Genomic DNA, 15501 nt, shown 5'->3' on the forward strand with positions numbered 1-15501 from the left:
AAAAAAAAAAAAAAAAAAAAAGATAAATAAATTGAATCTACAATACAGAACAGGCACATAGAGAGCAGTATTATACAGTGCTACTGGAGAAGAGGACACATGGAATTTAATGTATACACCCTTTTCATTCACTAGTAGACCAATGTCATGTGTTGCTGTGCAGACGTCGTATCTACATCCATATGCATTTTTCTGAGGAGTGGTGACATGTACAGCATTTCACTGCCTGCTCTTCAGAGATTCCACCAACCTGCAACATAGAAAGAAAATGAAGATAGACTGCAACAAATAAACACAGTGACAAAATAATGTTCCCTCTATATTGGGTTTTCACTTAAGAGAACTTTGGGGTAACTTTTTTCGCCCCTTAGGGTCACAGGAGGACATATAGTAACTTCCTCGCATGACCCAAAACTCATTATATTAGAGCTGCAGCTAACGATTATTTTCAAAATCGATTAGTTAGCCGATTATTAAGTTCGATTAATCGGTTAATCGGATAAACAATAAAATAACTTTTTTAAAAAGGCTCCAGTGATGGGACTACTAGTTTGTAGTCCATCACAGGAGCAAGCTTGGAGCGGTGGAAGTAAAAAAGAAAAAAAAAGGTGTGGTGTGCAATATAGTGAAATGAAAAGTGAAAAATTATACAGCAATAAATGCAGAATGGCACCGGCTATAGAGGACTACAAATCCCAGCAATAGTACAATATACAGCGCAATGCAGAATATCACCAGCTATAGAGGAGCACAACAAATCCCAGCAATAGTACAATATACAGCGCAATGCAGAATATCACCAGCTATAGAGGAGCACAACAAATCCTTATAGCTGGTGGTATTCTGCATTGCGCTGTATAATGTACTATTGCTGGGTTTTGATTTCATCTATAGCTAGTGGTATTCGGCATTGCACCACTGTATAATGTATTATTGCTGGGATTTGTAGTGCTCCTCTATAGCTGGTGGAATTCCGCATGGCGCTGCATAATTTATTATTGCTGGGATTTGTAGTCCTCTATACAGCGCAGTGCAGAATACCACCAGCTATAGAGGAGTACAACAAATCCCAACAATAGTACATTATACACACAGTGTATAATGTATTGCTGGGATTTGTATTCCTATGTATAATATACAGCACAATGTACTATCAGCTATAGAGGAATACAAATCCCAGCAATACATTAGAGCACCATGTGTGAAAAAGTGCAGGCTTACCTGAGCAGTCTTCCAGCAACTTGCTTCTGAGATCGGACCTATCTGCAGCTGTCATCCCCCCACACCTGCTCCTCCTTACTACATCTCCCCATGTCCCTGTGCCGATCGTGGATGTGGGCGGTGAGTGTGAGGCGGGAAGGAGGTGCGGCGTGTAGAGCGTGGATGCGGGCGGGGCGGGTCTAGAAGCGGTGAGCGGGAGTTGGGGAGGAGGTGCGGCGCGCAGCGTGTGTGGAGCCGTGAACAGGGCCAACTGATCGGAAGCCGATTAATCGATTATTGAAAAAGTTGACAACTTTTTCAATAATCGATTATGTCGATTAGTTGTTGCAGCCCTACATTATATAGCAAGTTATTACCTGCTATATGCTCAGAGAGCCGAAGCTGGGACGGATCCCAACAATACTGTCAAGATCCACCCACAGGTGGCTGATTAGATAGGCAGAGCCTGCTGTCAGAGGCCTGCGAGTCATTGTAACAAGATCACTGCACACCAGCTCTGCCTTTCCTGGTCACAATACACTGTGGGGAAGGAGTTGCTATTATGAATACTAATGAATGGGGAGAGAGAGAAGTGTAATATACAGTCTGCTTACACAGCACAGAATCAACCATTTCAAATGAGCCATGAAGAGGAAAGCTAACAAAAAAGTAGGTTTCTGTGTTCATATACAGCAACTGCATATCCCTGCTACATGTATACACAGTGTATATTGCTGGCTTATGGGGTTTTCTTTTTTTAAATACTTCCACAAAAGGTGCAAATGGGCTTTAAACAGACACTCCACATGGCCACACCAAGGGTACCCATTGGCCTAACTGCTCTTCGCATCTTTGTTGCCATCTACAAACAGTCAGCAGTAGATCCACTAAACCCTAAAAAAAAAAAAAAAAACTTCACACAACTTATGAGTAGTCGGGTATGCCCCTTGATAAGCATAAAGGAAAAAAAAAAATCAGGACTTTCAGTTGACCTATAGTTAAAGTGTATATATTACCTGAATTTAAATGCACATCTTAGGGTGCCTGCAGGTCTATTTTCAATTTTAAGACCTGGGGTGCTCTGATCTGCACATACTTCCTAGGTGAAGTGCCTGGTTCCATTCTCTCTTGCCCACAAAGCCGGATTATTGGCTCATTACTGAGATGTGTGCCCTCACTTGCCAACAGTAAGCCTATGGAGGCAGAAGGGTACATGGATCCAGGCAGTATGTGCACACCAGAGCATTCAGGGTGCTTGAATTGAAAACAGACGATGTGCAGGTACCCGAGGTGCTGACACTGCTGGATTAGGCAACTATTTTACACTTCGAGTCCACTTTACATGTGTAAAAAAAACTTTAATTTTCTTTAATTACATGCTGCTGGCTCTTTTCTTGCTTAACAATTTACCCTTTTATGATCTTGAGTGCAAAAATGGCCTCACAGGAATATAACAGGCAAGATAAAATTTAGCCATATATGAAATATTAGAATTGACCATTGTTGTTCTGAAGGTACACAATCTTCTCGGTGAAATCTAATAGCTAACAGAGGTTATACTTTCCTGTTCATGGTACACCTACAACCTAAAAGCTGCAATGTGTTATGTGAAATAGGACATGCTAGTCCAAATACATGTTTGCAGCCATCAGTGCTCCCAAAATATTTTTTCGTTTGTGTGTACACAATACCTACCATTCCATAGCTTCATCGAGGCCTGTTCCCTTTGTAGCTGATGTCTTGAAAATCTGCCACTTCCGATCCTTTAAAGCTGGTAATCCCAGTGAGTTAGCTACTTCTGTGGGGGTCATTGCTTGTTCCATGTCTTGCTTGTTTGCAAACACCACCAAGATGGCTTTTTTCAACTCCTCCTCCTAAAATTAGAAGAGTACGTCGTACGCTTTAGAACACAGCAGGAAAAGGGTAATAAATCACCATTTGGCATTTTCTGCATCAGTTCATTTTCCAATGTCTGTTTTTAAATGGTTTGCTTATCCTTTAGTACTGTAATCTGTTGTCAGAAAACCCTTTAAAAAAAAAATTATGGCAGTTCCGGAGCCCCTTGACCCATGGAGTAGTAGGCCTGTAATGTCAAGTGTACAGATCTGAGGCAACTTGGTTCATAAGCAGTCAGGCTGCGTCTGTGCACCTGAATGCACATGTACCTGCTGTCTGTCAGGAGAAACAAAGCCGTGTCCTGCTACGTCAGCTGTCCAGTTAAGCAACATCTACATTCGGCTTCTTTTTGTGCATGCTGGCATTATTTAATACTTAAGTCTTTAACACACATGTACATAAGGATGTAGCTGTTTAAGTCTATTTCTTATTAAAGTTACTTAGTTTGCAAGATTGATACATCTGACAGGAGCATACATTACAGATAATCATTTTGGATTTCTTACAGTCTCTGTTCTGTGAGAAGTGTCTTAAGCTGGCCATACACCTGTCAATTTCTTTCATGTAACCCGCTGGCTAAACAAAAGAAATTGACGCGATTTCTCCAACACAAACAGCGTGTCGATCGAGGAATCGCCAATGTTTGCGCTGTACTGCCACCTGTCAGAATACCCAATCAGAGCGGGCAGATCATTGGCTGCCGGCTCTGATTGTACGAAGATTTTCCAGCCGGCTCCTTCAATCAGCTGAGGAATGCCGGCTGAAAGGTAGCCGACAGCCCTATACACTGGGCGAATTTCGACCGTTACATTAAAAACCGGCCAGAATTCAGCCAGTGTATGGGCACCTTTACGATCCAGACACCTCAGAAGGTCATTAGTGGTGGACATCACAAAGCATAAGCCATGTAACTTCCTCTCTTAATATATCAATGACCTAATTTTGTACAAACCTTAAAATTTTTTGTCACCAACCGAATTGGAGTAAGGTGAACTGGTGCACTACAGCAATGACTAAAAACTCTGACCGGAGTATGTATACATTTACATTTGTGAGCACACAATTTGCATGTGCTGCCCTTGAAAATGATTTGTGCTAAAATTACTAGCTTGACAATACTTCTATAGACATTAATAACAAAGCTTTGAGGAGGATCTGTTATGATTTTCTTTTTAACTTCAATTATGTAGCATCATTAACAGGGTTATTCACAAAAGGGTGAAGAGTTTGGAGAAGGCAGGAGAAGTGAACAATCTAGGACAACATAGCTGATTTAGAAAAATTCTGCAATTCAGCTCACTTACCAGTTCAGCTATGTTGTCCTAGATTGTTCACTTCTCCTGTCTTCTCCAAACTCTTCACCCTTTTGTGAATAACCCTGTAAGTGTCCTACATACGTTTCATATACAAGCTCTGTACATATCAATTTACCTCCCCTTTAAGGGCCGGTTCACACCACAAAGACTGCATTCCAGAACGTTCGGCCTCTGCAACGCATGCCGGCTCCTTGCATTTAGTGGCAGGAGGGAGCGTGGTGGTGCAGTGAAGTCAATGGCACCGCAGCAAAGCCCCCCACCCATAGTGCAATCGCCCGCACCCAAGGCACATTATTATTATACAGGATTTATATAGCGCCAACAATTTGTGCAACGCTTTACAATATAAGGAAGACATCACAATCACAATTCAAGACAAGATGGTAATAGTGCCTGCGTTCCAATCTAGTGCGATCTGCAAAAATAGTGCTTGCAGCATTTTTGCAGATCGCACTGGACCCATACAAGGCTCTAATATGCCACGTGTTCGGGTGCGGGCGATCGCACTGCAGATGGGGGCGTGGCTGTGGTGTCATTGACTTCAATGTGCCGCCACGTCCCCTTCTGCCCCTGAACGCAGGGAGCCGGCCGGTTTGTGTTCCAGAGGCCGAACGCTCTGGAACGCAGTCTTTGTGGTGTGAACCGGCCCTAAAAAGTCAAATTAAATTGAGTATTATTGAAGTGTTACCTCCAACATAGCAACCAGTTCAGACTTAGAGATACCAATCCTGTCTCTGTCACAGCTGTCTACCACATAAATGACAGCATCTGTATTGGAGTAGTAGCAACGCCAATAGGGCCTGAAACAGAACAAAACATATATTGTAGTTAAGCTTCTTCCCAACTAAACTGAACAGTACAACAACACAGAACATGTAATAAAAAAAAGTAACTATATATACAGTGTACTCAAAGTATTCAGACCCCCTTCACTTTTTCCAGTTTAGTTATGGTGCAGCCTGATACTACAGTTGTTTCATTATTCTGCACTCAGTACCGCATAATGACACTGTGAAAACAGAATTTTGTAAATGTATGAAAAAGGAAAACTGAAATATCACATTGGCATAAGTATTCACACCCTTTGTAACAACACTTGAAATTTAGCTCAGGTGCCTCCCATTTCTCCGAGATGTTTGTACACCTTGATCGGAGGCCACCTGTGGTAAATTAAATTGATTGGGCAAGATTTGGAAAGGCACACACCTCTCTATAGAAGGCCTCACAGCTGATAATGCATACTGTATCGGAGAAAAAGCCATGAGGTCAAAGGAACTGCCTGCAGAGCTCAGAGACAGGAGTATTGCAAGGCACAGATCTAGGGAAGACTACAAAAACATTCTGCTGCACTGAAGGTTCCCAAGAGCACAGTGACCTCCATAATTCTCAAATGGAAGAAGTTTGGCACAACCAGGACTCTTCCAACAGTTGGTTGCCCGGCCAAACTGAGCAATCGTGGGAGAAGGGTCTTAGTAAGAGAGCTGACCACAAACTCGATGGTCACTCTGACTGAGCTCCAGAGATCCTGTGTGGAGATGGGACAAAAGTTCCAGAAGGACAACTATCCCTGCAGCCCTCCACCGAACTGGCCTCTAAAAAGGTGGCCACTCACCTTACGATAATCGCACGAAATCCCACGATCGTAAGGTGTGTGGGAGCCATGCGACCTCTACTACTGTAAGGTCGCACGACTTTTATCTTAGGAACATGTTCGAAAACCCGCAGAGAATCGTACGATGTTCGGCGGGTGTGTAGCATGTTCGTAAGATAAAAGCCAGACGGGCCGGTGTGCGCAACCGCACACTGCCCGTTCGGCATTGCGGTCATCGGAAGCCCGCCCACAAAAGCGGGGCAGGCTTGCGATCGCAAGTACGATCTGCCTGTCCAAGATAGGCAGGTTGTAAGTTTTTTTTAATTACCTTACAACCACCGCAAGACAAAAGTCTTGCGATGGTTGTAAGGTGTGTGACCAGCCTAAGGCAGAGTGGCTAGACGGAGCTCACATGAAAGCCCGCTTGGAGTTTGCAAAAAAGCACCTAACCAAGATTGAACTGTTTGGCCACATTTCTAAATGTTTTGTCTGGAGGAAACCAGGCACCGCTCATCACCTGCCCAATACCATCCCAACAGTGAAGCATGGTGGTGGCAGCATAAGGCTGTGGGGGTGGGTTTTTTTAGCAGCAGGGACTGGGAGACAGGTCAGAGTTTAGGGAAAGCTGAATGGAGCAAAGTACAAATATATCCTCTATGAAAATCTGTTCCACAATGATCAGGACCTCAGACTGGGCCAAAGGTTCACCTTCCTACATGACACTGATCCCAAGCACACAGCCATGACAACACAGGAGTAGCTTAGGGACAACTCTGTGAATGTCCTAGAGTGGCCCAACCAGAGCCCGGACTTGAACCCTATTGATCATGTCTGGAGAGACATGTCTGGAGACGGTCCCCATACAACCTGACTGAGCTTAAGATGATTTGCAAAGAATAATGGCAGAAAATCTCCCAATTCAGGGCTTGTTCACACTGAAAGTGCTGCACTCCAGAGCGGGAGCTCTATTTTGTGCGTTTGCAGCGGAACAGAAAGCAGGCAAAGTTTTTCCACCCGTCCGATCGCACTGCCACGCTCCCTCCCACCTCACAAGTTTTGTGAGCAATCGCGGTGCCTTCCAGCAGCTACCGCTCTGGAACGCACCGCTTCCGGTGTGTACAAAGCTTGTCGCGTCATACACAAAAAGACTAGAGGCTGAGTAAAGGGTACATGTGATATTTCAGTTTTTAATTTTTAATAAATTCAGACATTTCTAAAATTCTGTTTTCACTTTGTCATTATGGGGTACTGAGTGTAGATTAACGAGGAACAAAAAAAAAAAATCTAAACAACTGTAGTATCCGGCTGCAACATAACAAAATTGAAAAAAGTGAAGGGGGGGTCTGAATACTTTCTGAATGCACTGTATTATATTAAATGAAGCTACTGGTAACAGAGCAAGCCAATTCAGTTTGATTTAAATAAAATAAAAAAAGAAGGACTTTGAATGGGTTTCTGTGCATAAAGGCAATCTCATGCCACATGATTCTGTATTGTGCAACCCCGATTTCATTCTCGCGCGTACACATAGCAAGAGGTTGAGGTGGGATGATGTCCCAACACATTGGACTGCAGTTTTGCTTTAGGATGCCAAGCAGGAAGTCGCTTTATACTACTGGAACAAATGCAGAAAAACAGTAATGCAGGCTAGAGGCTAGAAGACGCACAAGACACCTATTGTGTGTTAACGTGATATACTATTTATGCTGTGTGGGTGGATCTATTTGTACACTTTTGCACTTGCCGGCATGGTGACAAGAACATATACATGCAAGACATATATTCATGGCTATTCAGTGTGATTCTCCGAGTAGCAGATATCAATACTCTGATCAGTCACATGTGGTTTAATAAAATCGTTTTGTTATAATACATAGATCATCAAACTATTAAAAATGGACTTTTCATGGAAAAAAAGTTAAATATTGTTGAATAGGTCTGCTTATAAATGAAATTTGTTAACGGGCAAAGTTAGAAAATATTGTCATTGTGTTCCAGTGTGCTTATAACAGAAAAAAAAATATAACGTATTTGCCGGCGTATAAGACGGGTTTTGAGACCTTAAAACATCCCCCGAAAATCGGGGGTCGTCTTACACGCCGTGTACATACGGAAGGATACGGTATACTGTATGTAGCTTCAGCTACATACAGTATACTGCGCTGAGCCAATCACGGCAGGCTTTGTATTAATGAATACAAAGCCTGTATTCATTAATACAAAGCCTGCCATGATTGACTCAGCGGAAGACGGAGGACACAGCGGGGATCGTGGACAAGGTAAGAGACTGTATTCCCGAGTGTGGCTCGGGGTTACCGCTTATGGGACTGAAAATTAACCCCGAGCCACACTCGGGAATACCACCATGGATGTTAGTGGGTGCATTTAAACATTATTTTGGGCTATACTCGTCTTATACGACGAGTATAGCCCAAAACCTATTTTTCAACACAAAAAGTAGGGGGTCGTCTTATAACCCGGACAAATACGGTATATATAGAGGGAAATGGATGAGACAGAGTTCATTTCTATTAATGCAGAGGAAATCCAATATAGTGGTGGCAAAAACAGGGAGATGGGACATTCGCACACCCTCACTCATGCTGGGGGAAAACATGTGATTCTCTAGATCAGTGGTGGACAAATAAAGAATTCACTAGCCAATCTGTCCAATCCAGGAGCCAGTAACACCGACCACAACTAGAGAAGCCATGAAAAGGTAGGTATCAGCTGTAATTTTAAGGAGCAATGGCTACCTAACTCCAAGAAATTGCCCAACCCCGTTTTAAATGTACAAAAGATTTCTTCTCCCTTTTCACTGAGAGAATGATCATCCTTATTTATGAGAGATTTTCAAACAAATTAGATAGTCTGTAACATCAGAAGTCCTTATTTTCAGTATTTTCCACTTGGTGTTGTCTGGGGATCATTTATGACCCTCAATGGGACACTTATGTCTACTCTAAGGGGGAATGAGCTATGATCTATTTCTTTTAGAATAGATCATTATTAAAGAATACTAAAACTAAATAAAATAAACATGATTTGCAGCAAGTTATAATGAATACACCAAGTAACTGAGATCATGTAAACAATATTATGGAAAATGTCATTACCTTATACTTGTTTGTCCTCCTAAGTCCCACACTTGAAATTTTAGGTTCTTGTAAGTTACTGTCTCAACATTAAAACCGATTGCTGGAAAAAACAAAGTACAGATGATATAATTATTGGATACAAATAATAATGGAAGATATATTTAATATATATTTGTTCCTATCACTAAGCAACTATGCTTACTCAAGGTTGATGACTCTCTCCACAATGGCCCTTGAGAAGATTCCTCTGGCTTCAAAGTAGAGGCAAACTATTGTGAAAATAGGCCTACAACTTTAAGGCCTCATTCACACACAACGCAAGCAAAATTGTATATCGCGTATATACGAGCGTGTATGCGTATATGCAATCCCAGAATGCATCACTCGTAATGGAATTTTCAATGTACTGTACGCATGTATATGCGCGTAAATACGCAGAAATACGCTGCTCGGACGCATCTCTGTTCCATTCTGTTTTTTGCGCATATATACGCTACGCAAATATATACGGCTCTATATGCGGCTGTGTGCATGGAGCCATTTATTCGCATAGGTTGCATATGGTACAATGTGCACATACGCGCGGCAGTGTGAATGAGGCCTAAGGTAACAGGTCAGGTGCCGGTTTAGAAAAGAACAAAGCCATACACATATCTAGCTAACATAACAAATACAGCATAGCTGATACTTTACATATGTGCTAGGAAACCACTATCTATACAAATCTTAGAATTCTTCACTTATAATTCTATACAATTCCGTATATTTCCACCTAATAGCCTTTGAAACTGCTCTCCACATGATTGCATTGTTCAGCTATCTGCACACAGACAGGCTGACTTCTAGTCTTCATCCCAGCCACAGATTCAAACTGTACAAGAACACGGCACATGTAAACTAAATGTTAGAAAAGTAACAAAGGTCATAATTACTTGGAATAGTGGTGACAACTTCTCCCACTTGTAATCGGTAAAGTATTGTGGTCTTTCCAGCTCCATCAAGACCCAGAATCAAAATTCTCATTTCTCGCGTTCCAAATAAACTGGAAAAGATGCTGGAAAAGAAACCCCCTGATACGGAAAAGAAGGTTCAGTGTAAGTAATGCAAGACATGTACCTGTTATACATACAAATCACAAAATGGAAACCCTGTATTATGCAGCTTAATAGATTTAGCAATATTACATTTGTAGAGAAAGCTGGTAAAACAGTTCTGATTTTAATGTCAAAAGTTTATTAGTTTTTCCAAAAAAAATTATAAAACAATACACAAATCAGGAAAACAACATCCACAAGGGAGTATGTCACAGTTCTAGCCCAACGTTGTTGGCGTACATACCATGTCATATAATGATGCATAAAGGTGACAACAGCCTACCAAGAGAATAGGAGCTCCAAGCCAGATCATTAAAAGAGAGTGCAGCATCGGAATGGCAGAGTAATGGAGGAAATACAATTTTGTATCGATATAATCTATAGAGGGTTACACTGCTTTCCGAACCATTAGCTTTCCCCCTATTGGACTGTTCTAAGAGCACCTGAGTTTTTAATACAGGCAACCATTGGTATGATGTGCATTAAAAGCAAGTTTAGCATGGGCCAGGTAACATATAAGACATACAGGACAAAAGACTAACGTGAGGGGTAAGAGGAGAGACAGAGAGGAATAAAGTAGGGGAAAGCAGTTCTGAATTTAAAAGTCATACTGACACTAAGCTCTGGTCACACCGGAGCATTTTGTCACAAGCAGAAAAACGCCCGTCACTGAAGAAAGGACATGAGCTACATATTGGCAGATTAACAGAGCTTTTTGTCCCAGAGACTTCAATGGGAAACATGCGTTTCAAGCAAGTTTGTGTGGTTTGTCACATAAAGTTTCCCATTGAAGCCTATGGGACCAAAAAACACTGTAATATGCCAAAAAGTAACTCATGTATGTTTTCCAGCGACCGGTGGTTTTCTGCTTTCAACAAAACGCTCAGGTGTGAACAGGGACCATACAAATGTCTGGGACTCCTTGAGCTTTTTGTTGCGCTTAGCTTTGAGCGAGGAGACACCTAGATATGAACAAGGGACTCAGGCATAGTTCACACAAGCTTCAGCTTGTAAAAGAGCAAAGTGAAGTGTGATGAAAGCTCCCTTCAGTTCCAGTTTGGGAATGTTAAACACGGATCTTATTGGGAGTACTGACTGTTACTTTAAACAAGCTGCTAGCAGGCTTCAGCACTACTTAAAGCTTGTTGAAAGCCTGCTGAAGCCCGTTAGCAGCATGCTTAACCACTTGCTGTGCACCCTTTGTATATAAACGGACAGACAGCATGTTCTTGGATGCAGGTCACCATACATGTACTGCGGTTTTTGTTTCTGCTTACGCGAGCCCACAAGCAGGACAAGGTAAAAACCTTACACAGCCGCCTGATATCTGGCAGCGGTCCCGCACAGCATACAAGCTTTCTTGGCTCTGCTATCCCCCATGTGGGCCCGCAACCAGCACTGTGGGTCTCTGCACTGACATTATTATTATTATTATTATTATTATACAGGATTTATATAGCGCCAACAGTTTGTGCAGCGCTTTACAATATAAGGAAGTCATTACAATTTAAGACAAGATGGTAAGGAGGGCCCTGCCCGTGACAGCTTACAATCACATCGAAGGGTGATCGGCACACTTTCACTGGCTGATCTCCCCTCCGATCACTGAAAGTAGAAGTGATGTGTAATACATAATTTCCGGTTTCAGTGTTATTTCTCCACTGCTGTAGCTGGAGAAAAATGTGAAGCAGATCTGTGCTTCATCAGCTTCTGTGGGAGTCCAATCGACCCCTGATGTCTCCATAAAGAAGACCTCTCACGTCCTCTTTCCTACCACATAGGGGGCTTGTTAGCCACCCTGCGTGATAGCAATAAAGTTAAGCTAAAAAAAAAAACCAAAAAAAACACAAAATTGTTTCGTTTTTTTTTTAAATCGCCCGCACAGCTCATGTACACGCACATACAAATGCAAACAATCGTCGGGTGTGCCTATATGCTAAAACGACAATTACATCACACATTAAATATCCCTGAGAACATTGGAGTGAGAGCAATAATTGTAGGGCCATCAATCACTAATAACACTAAATTGATGAGCGGTAAAATCTTTGAGGCCGCGTTCACACCGGGGTGGTTCAGCCGCACGGATCTGCCGACATGAACGATCCCATACATTGCTATGGGGGCCGTTCATACAACCATGCGGGTCCGCACGATCCGAACCGCCCCCAACCCCAAACTGCTCCCTGCACTATTTTTGCCGCGCTGATCAGTGCAGTTTCCATGCAGGTTTCAATGGAACCGTGCTGATCAGCGTGGTTTTGGGCGTTTTTAATTGCGTTTCAGGGCTGTGACACAATGAATAACTCCCCAAACCTCCATTGCGAGATCAGCGCGGTAGCTGCACTGATCCGCAAGCACCCTGGTGTGAATGGGCTCTTAAAGCGTTGCCTATGGTCAATTTTAGGCATGGTAGTTTTTTGCAATTTCGCAGGCACGCGCAATTTTATGGCTTGACATGTTTGGGGTCTATTTTCCTGACCTGACCCCATCATTTATATTTTACCAAAATTCTGGCCATTAATGTTTCATAACAACCTAGGGAAAAGGTTTTTTTTTTTTTTTTCAAAATTTAGTGTACTTTTCTTGTTATATAGTAAACAAACAATTAAAACCCCAGTGGTGATTAAATATCACCAAAAGAAAGCTCCATCTGTCCCCCCAAAAAAATGGTACAAAATTAATTTCAGTACAGTGCTGTATGACGGAATAAATGTCAAAGTACCGCAGCGCTGAATACTGAAAAATGGCCTGGCCAGGAAGGGGGTGTAACACCGCGGTCAGCAAGTGGTTAAAGAGACACACGGCTCGAATGTAATGAGAACCCGGACAAAATTCAAGCAGTTTGAGGGGAGTTCCCTCACATTGGAAAGATAACCTCTCACAGAGAAATCTCCCCAAAGAGACACAAAACAGGCCTGGCAGCAATTTAACCCCTAACCTACTCAATCCAAAAAGGAAAAAAAAAAGTTTTAGCTATAAATTAACTTTAACCCTTTCCTATCCAAGCAAAAGTTTCATCTGCAGATACACCTTAACACACATTACATGGGCAGGCTCATATTCCAGCTACAAGAGGCCGGATAATCTCTTTGGCCGAGCCCATACCCTGAACTGAAGGTGTCCTTCCCTATACCCAATGAGACTGTAACAGATCATTCGTGAATACTAGATGGAAAACATATACAGAGCTTATACCAAGACACGAGTTATATACATATAGTAGAAAGCTGTAGCTCTATCCATATGACGGTCCAGAATAGGCACTCACCCATGGTGTACAGAGAAGCGGCCCTCTACTCCTCTAATCACGATAAAGTCTCTCAGTCCGTCCCGGAAGCTCAGCTCGGAGTTCCACGTCACACCGCGACGCACTGTACTTTCCTCAAAAAACATTCCACACAAGCACAAGGACGAGACACCCGACAAAAATATTAATACGACACAGAATGCTTCTATTGTGTGCTGGGGAACTTCAGTAGATCACAGAATCGACAAGCTCATGAGACTTATTTTTTTGTTTTAACGAATCTGCTGCTGTGTTTTTTGCGATGTGCGGAAATGCTGTCTGCGCATGCGCACTGAGTGGTGTGTGTGTGTGTGTGTGTGTCGGGCTGCTGTTGGACAGGTAGAGCTAGTTTTAGTGGCGCCTGGTGCTATGGTAACATGACACAACGACTATGAACGGCTGTCCGGTGTTATTAGTCTACTTTAAGTAAAATACTGGAGAAGAGTAGGGGAGGGGGTTACAAGTCTTTAGTCTGCGGTGGATACAATTCTGGAAATGTTATGGGGGTTTTTATACCTCCCATCTGTACCTCATTTGTAGGGACTGCAATTAGGGTTGCCACCTGTCCCGGATTCATCTGCACAGTCCGGGTTTTGAGTCCTATATGTGCTGTGTCAACACATATGTATGTGTTTCAGCACATACAGGACTCAAAACCTGTGCTGTCCAGGTGAATCCGAGACAGGTGGCAACCCTAGCTGCAATCCCTCTTTCCTCCTCAGTTGACCCTCTTTTTGGTCTGATGATATCTATTAAAAGTTTGTGTTTGACAACCAAAAGTGTTAGTTTGCTCTCTAACCTTTATGTTATCTCTCAATTATCTTGTTTTCCATTTGGAAAAGCTGGTATAAAGGAAAAGTCATGGTGAAAAACATCAGTTCTGGATTTATCCAATCATTTTTGTTAGGGATGCACCGATACCATTTTTTCCTGACCGAGTACAGTTACCGATGCTTTTCCTCAAGTACTCGCCGATACCAATTACTGATACTTTTTTTAGTGTTGTGACAGTTTTTCTAAAACAATACAGACTAATGATTTTAGGACAGTGGTGGAGCCCCAGGGCCTGGTCACAGCCGTGACCCTGGTAGTTCTTCCATTGACTCCAAGCTGTAGAGGAACTACAAATCTCAGCAATACATTATACAACAATGCAGAAAAATATGGAGCTACATACACCATAGGTATACTCAGAATTACACTCCAAAACACATTCTGCTACTCCTTCCAAGTATGGGGATACCACACATATGAGACCTTTTCACACCCTAGCCACATGGAGGGGCCTAGCATCCAAGGAGCACCATGAGGGTTTCAAGGGGCATAAATTAATCATCTGATTTCCTGTCTACCTGTTACATTTGTGGAGACCCTGGAGTGCCCGGACAATAGTACCTCCCACAAAATGACCCCATTTTGGAAAGCAGACACCCCAATGTATTTAATAAGTGGCATTGTGAGTGTTTTGAAGATTTCATTTTTTTGCCTCAAGTTTTTGAAAAATGGAATCTTCCGCAAGTCAGGTAAGCGGTCCATGACCGTATGCCTGACTTGTCAGTTGGCTGAGGGCCACATAGTACAGGCTTAGGGCCGGTGCTTTGAGACCCCAATTTCCACTTGCCTTCACTGTATTTCCACTTGCCAAATGCGGGCAGGCGAGTGGAAATTTTGAGCCCTGGCCTAATGTACTGTAGCTCCTTTGTCTTCTGTATTCTCCAAGAAAATCCTTTTCTTGGAGTCTATTGAGGCATACAAGTCCCGCCCCTCTATATTCATGATTATGCTCTCTCAGTACTGCTTTGCTACAAAACTGAGGCATGCTGGTAGTAGATGGGTACTCACCAGAATGCGGTGAGTAAACGAGTTTTTGGATTAGCGGCAGTCAGGTCCACGATCCTGTTCCAATTCTAACTCAGTTCTTCCCGCATTAAAGCTTGGCCAGGAGGGAGTTTATTCTCTGCAGTGCTGGAGATGTGTAGCATACACAGAGGCAGTTTCTCCTAGATGCGCTGTCAGC

General features: G+C 42.7%; 1 protein-coding gene across 1 annotated transcript; it reads right to left on the reverse strand.

Annotated features, from left to right (window-relative positions):
- Positions 1-11: 11 nt before the first annotated feature.
- Positions 12-13557, reverse strand: ARL1 (ADP ribosylation factor like GTPase 1). Its single transcript, XM_018556650.1, has 6 exons — positions 13467-13557; positions 10034-10171; positions 9120-9201; positions 5101-5212; positions 2896-3074; positions 12-250 (listed from the first exon to the last, which is right to left on the reverse strand). Exons 1-6 carry the CDS (start codon positions 13468-13470, stop codon positions 220-222), a joined length of 546 nt encoding a protein of 181 aa, XP_018412152.1. The 5' UTR covers positions 13471-13557; the 3' UTR covers positions 12-219.
- Between the last annotated feature and the right edge of the window lie 1944 nt (positions 13558-15501).

Source organism: Nanorana parkeri, unplaced genomic scaffold (genome assembly GCF_000935625.1).
Source record: "Nanorana parkeri isolate BGI_ZX_2015 unplaced genomic scaffold, ASM93562v1 scaffold244, whole genome shotgun sequence".
Lineage (NCBI taxonomy): Eukaryota > Metazoa > Chordata > Amphibia > Anura > Dicroglossidae > Nanorana > Nanorana parkeri.

What these genes read in the sequence shown, in the direction of transcription:
- ARL1 (XM_018556650.1), bottom strand. An exon ending in AACTGGTTGCTATGTTGGAG is followed by an intron (nt 3,075 to 5,100) that starts GTAACACTTCAA and finishes TTCTAATTTTAG; the next exon opens with GAGGAGGAGTTGAAAAAAGC. An exon ending in CTCGATGAAGCTATGGAATG is followed by an intron (nt 251 to 2,895) that starts GTAGGTATTGTG and finishes TCTATGTTGCAG; the next exon opens with GTTGGTGGAATCTCTGAAGA.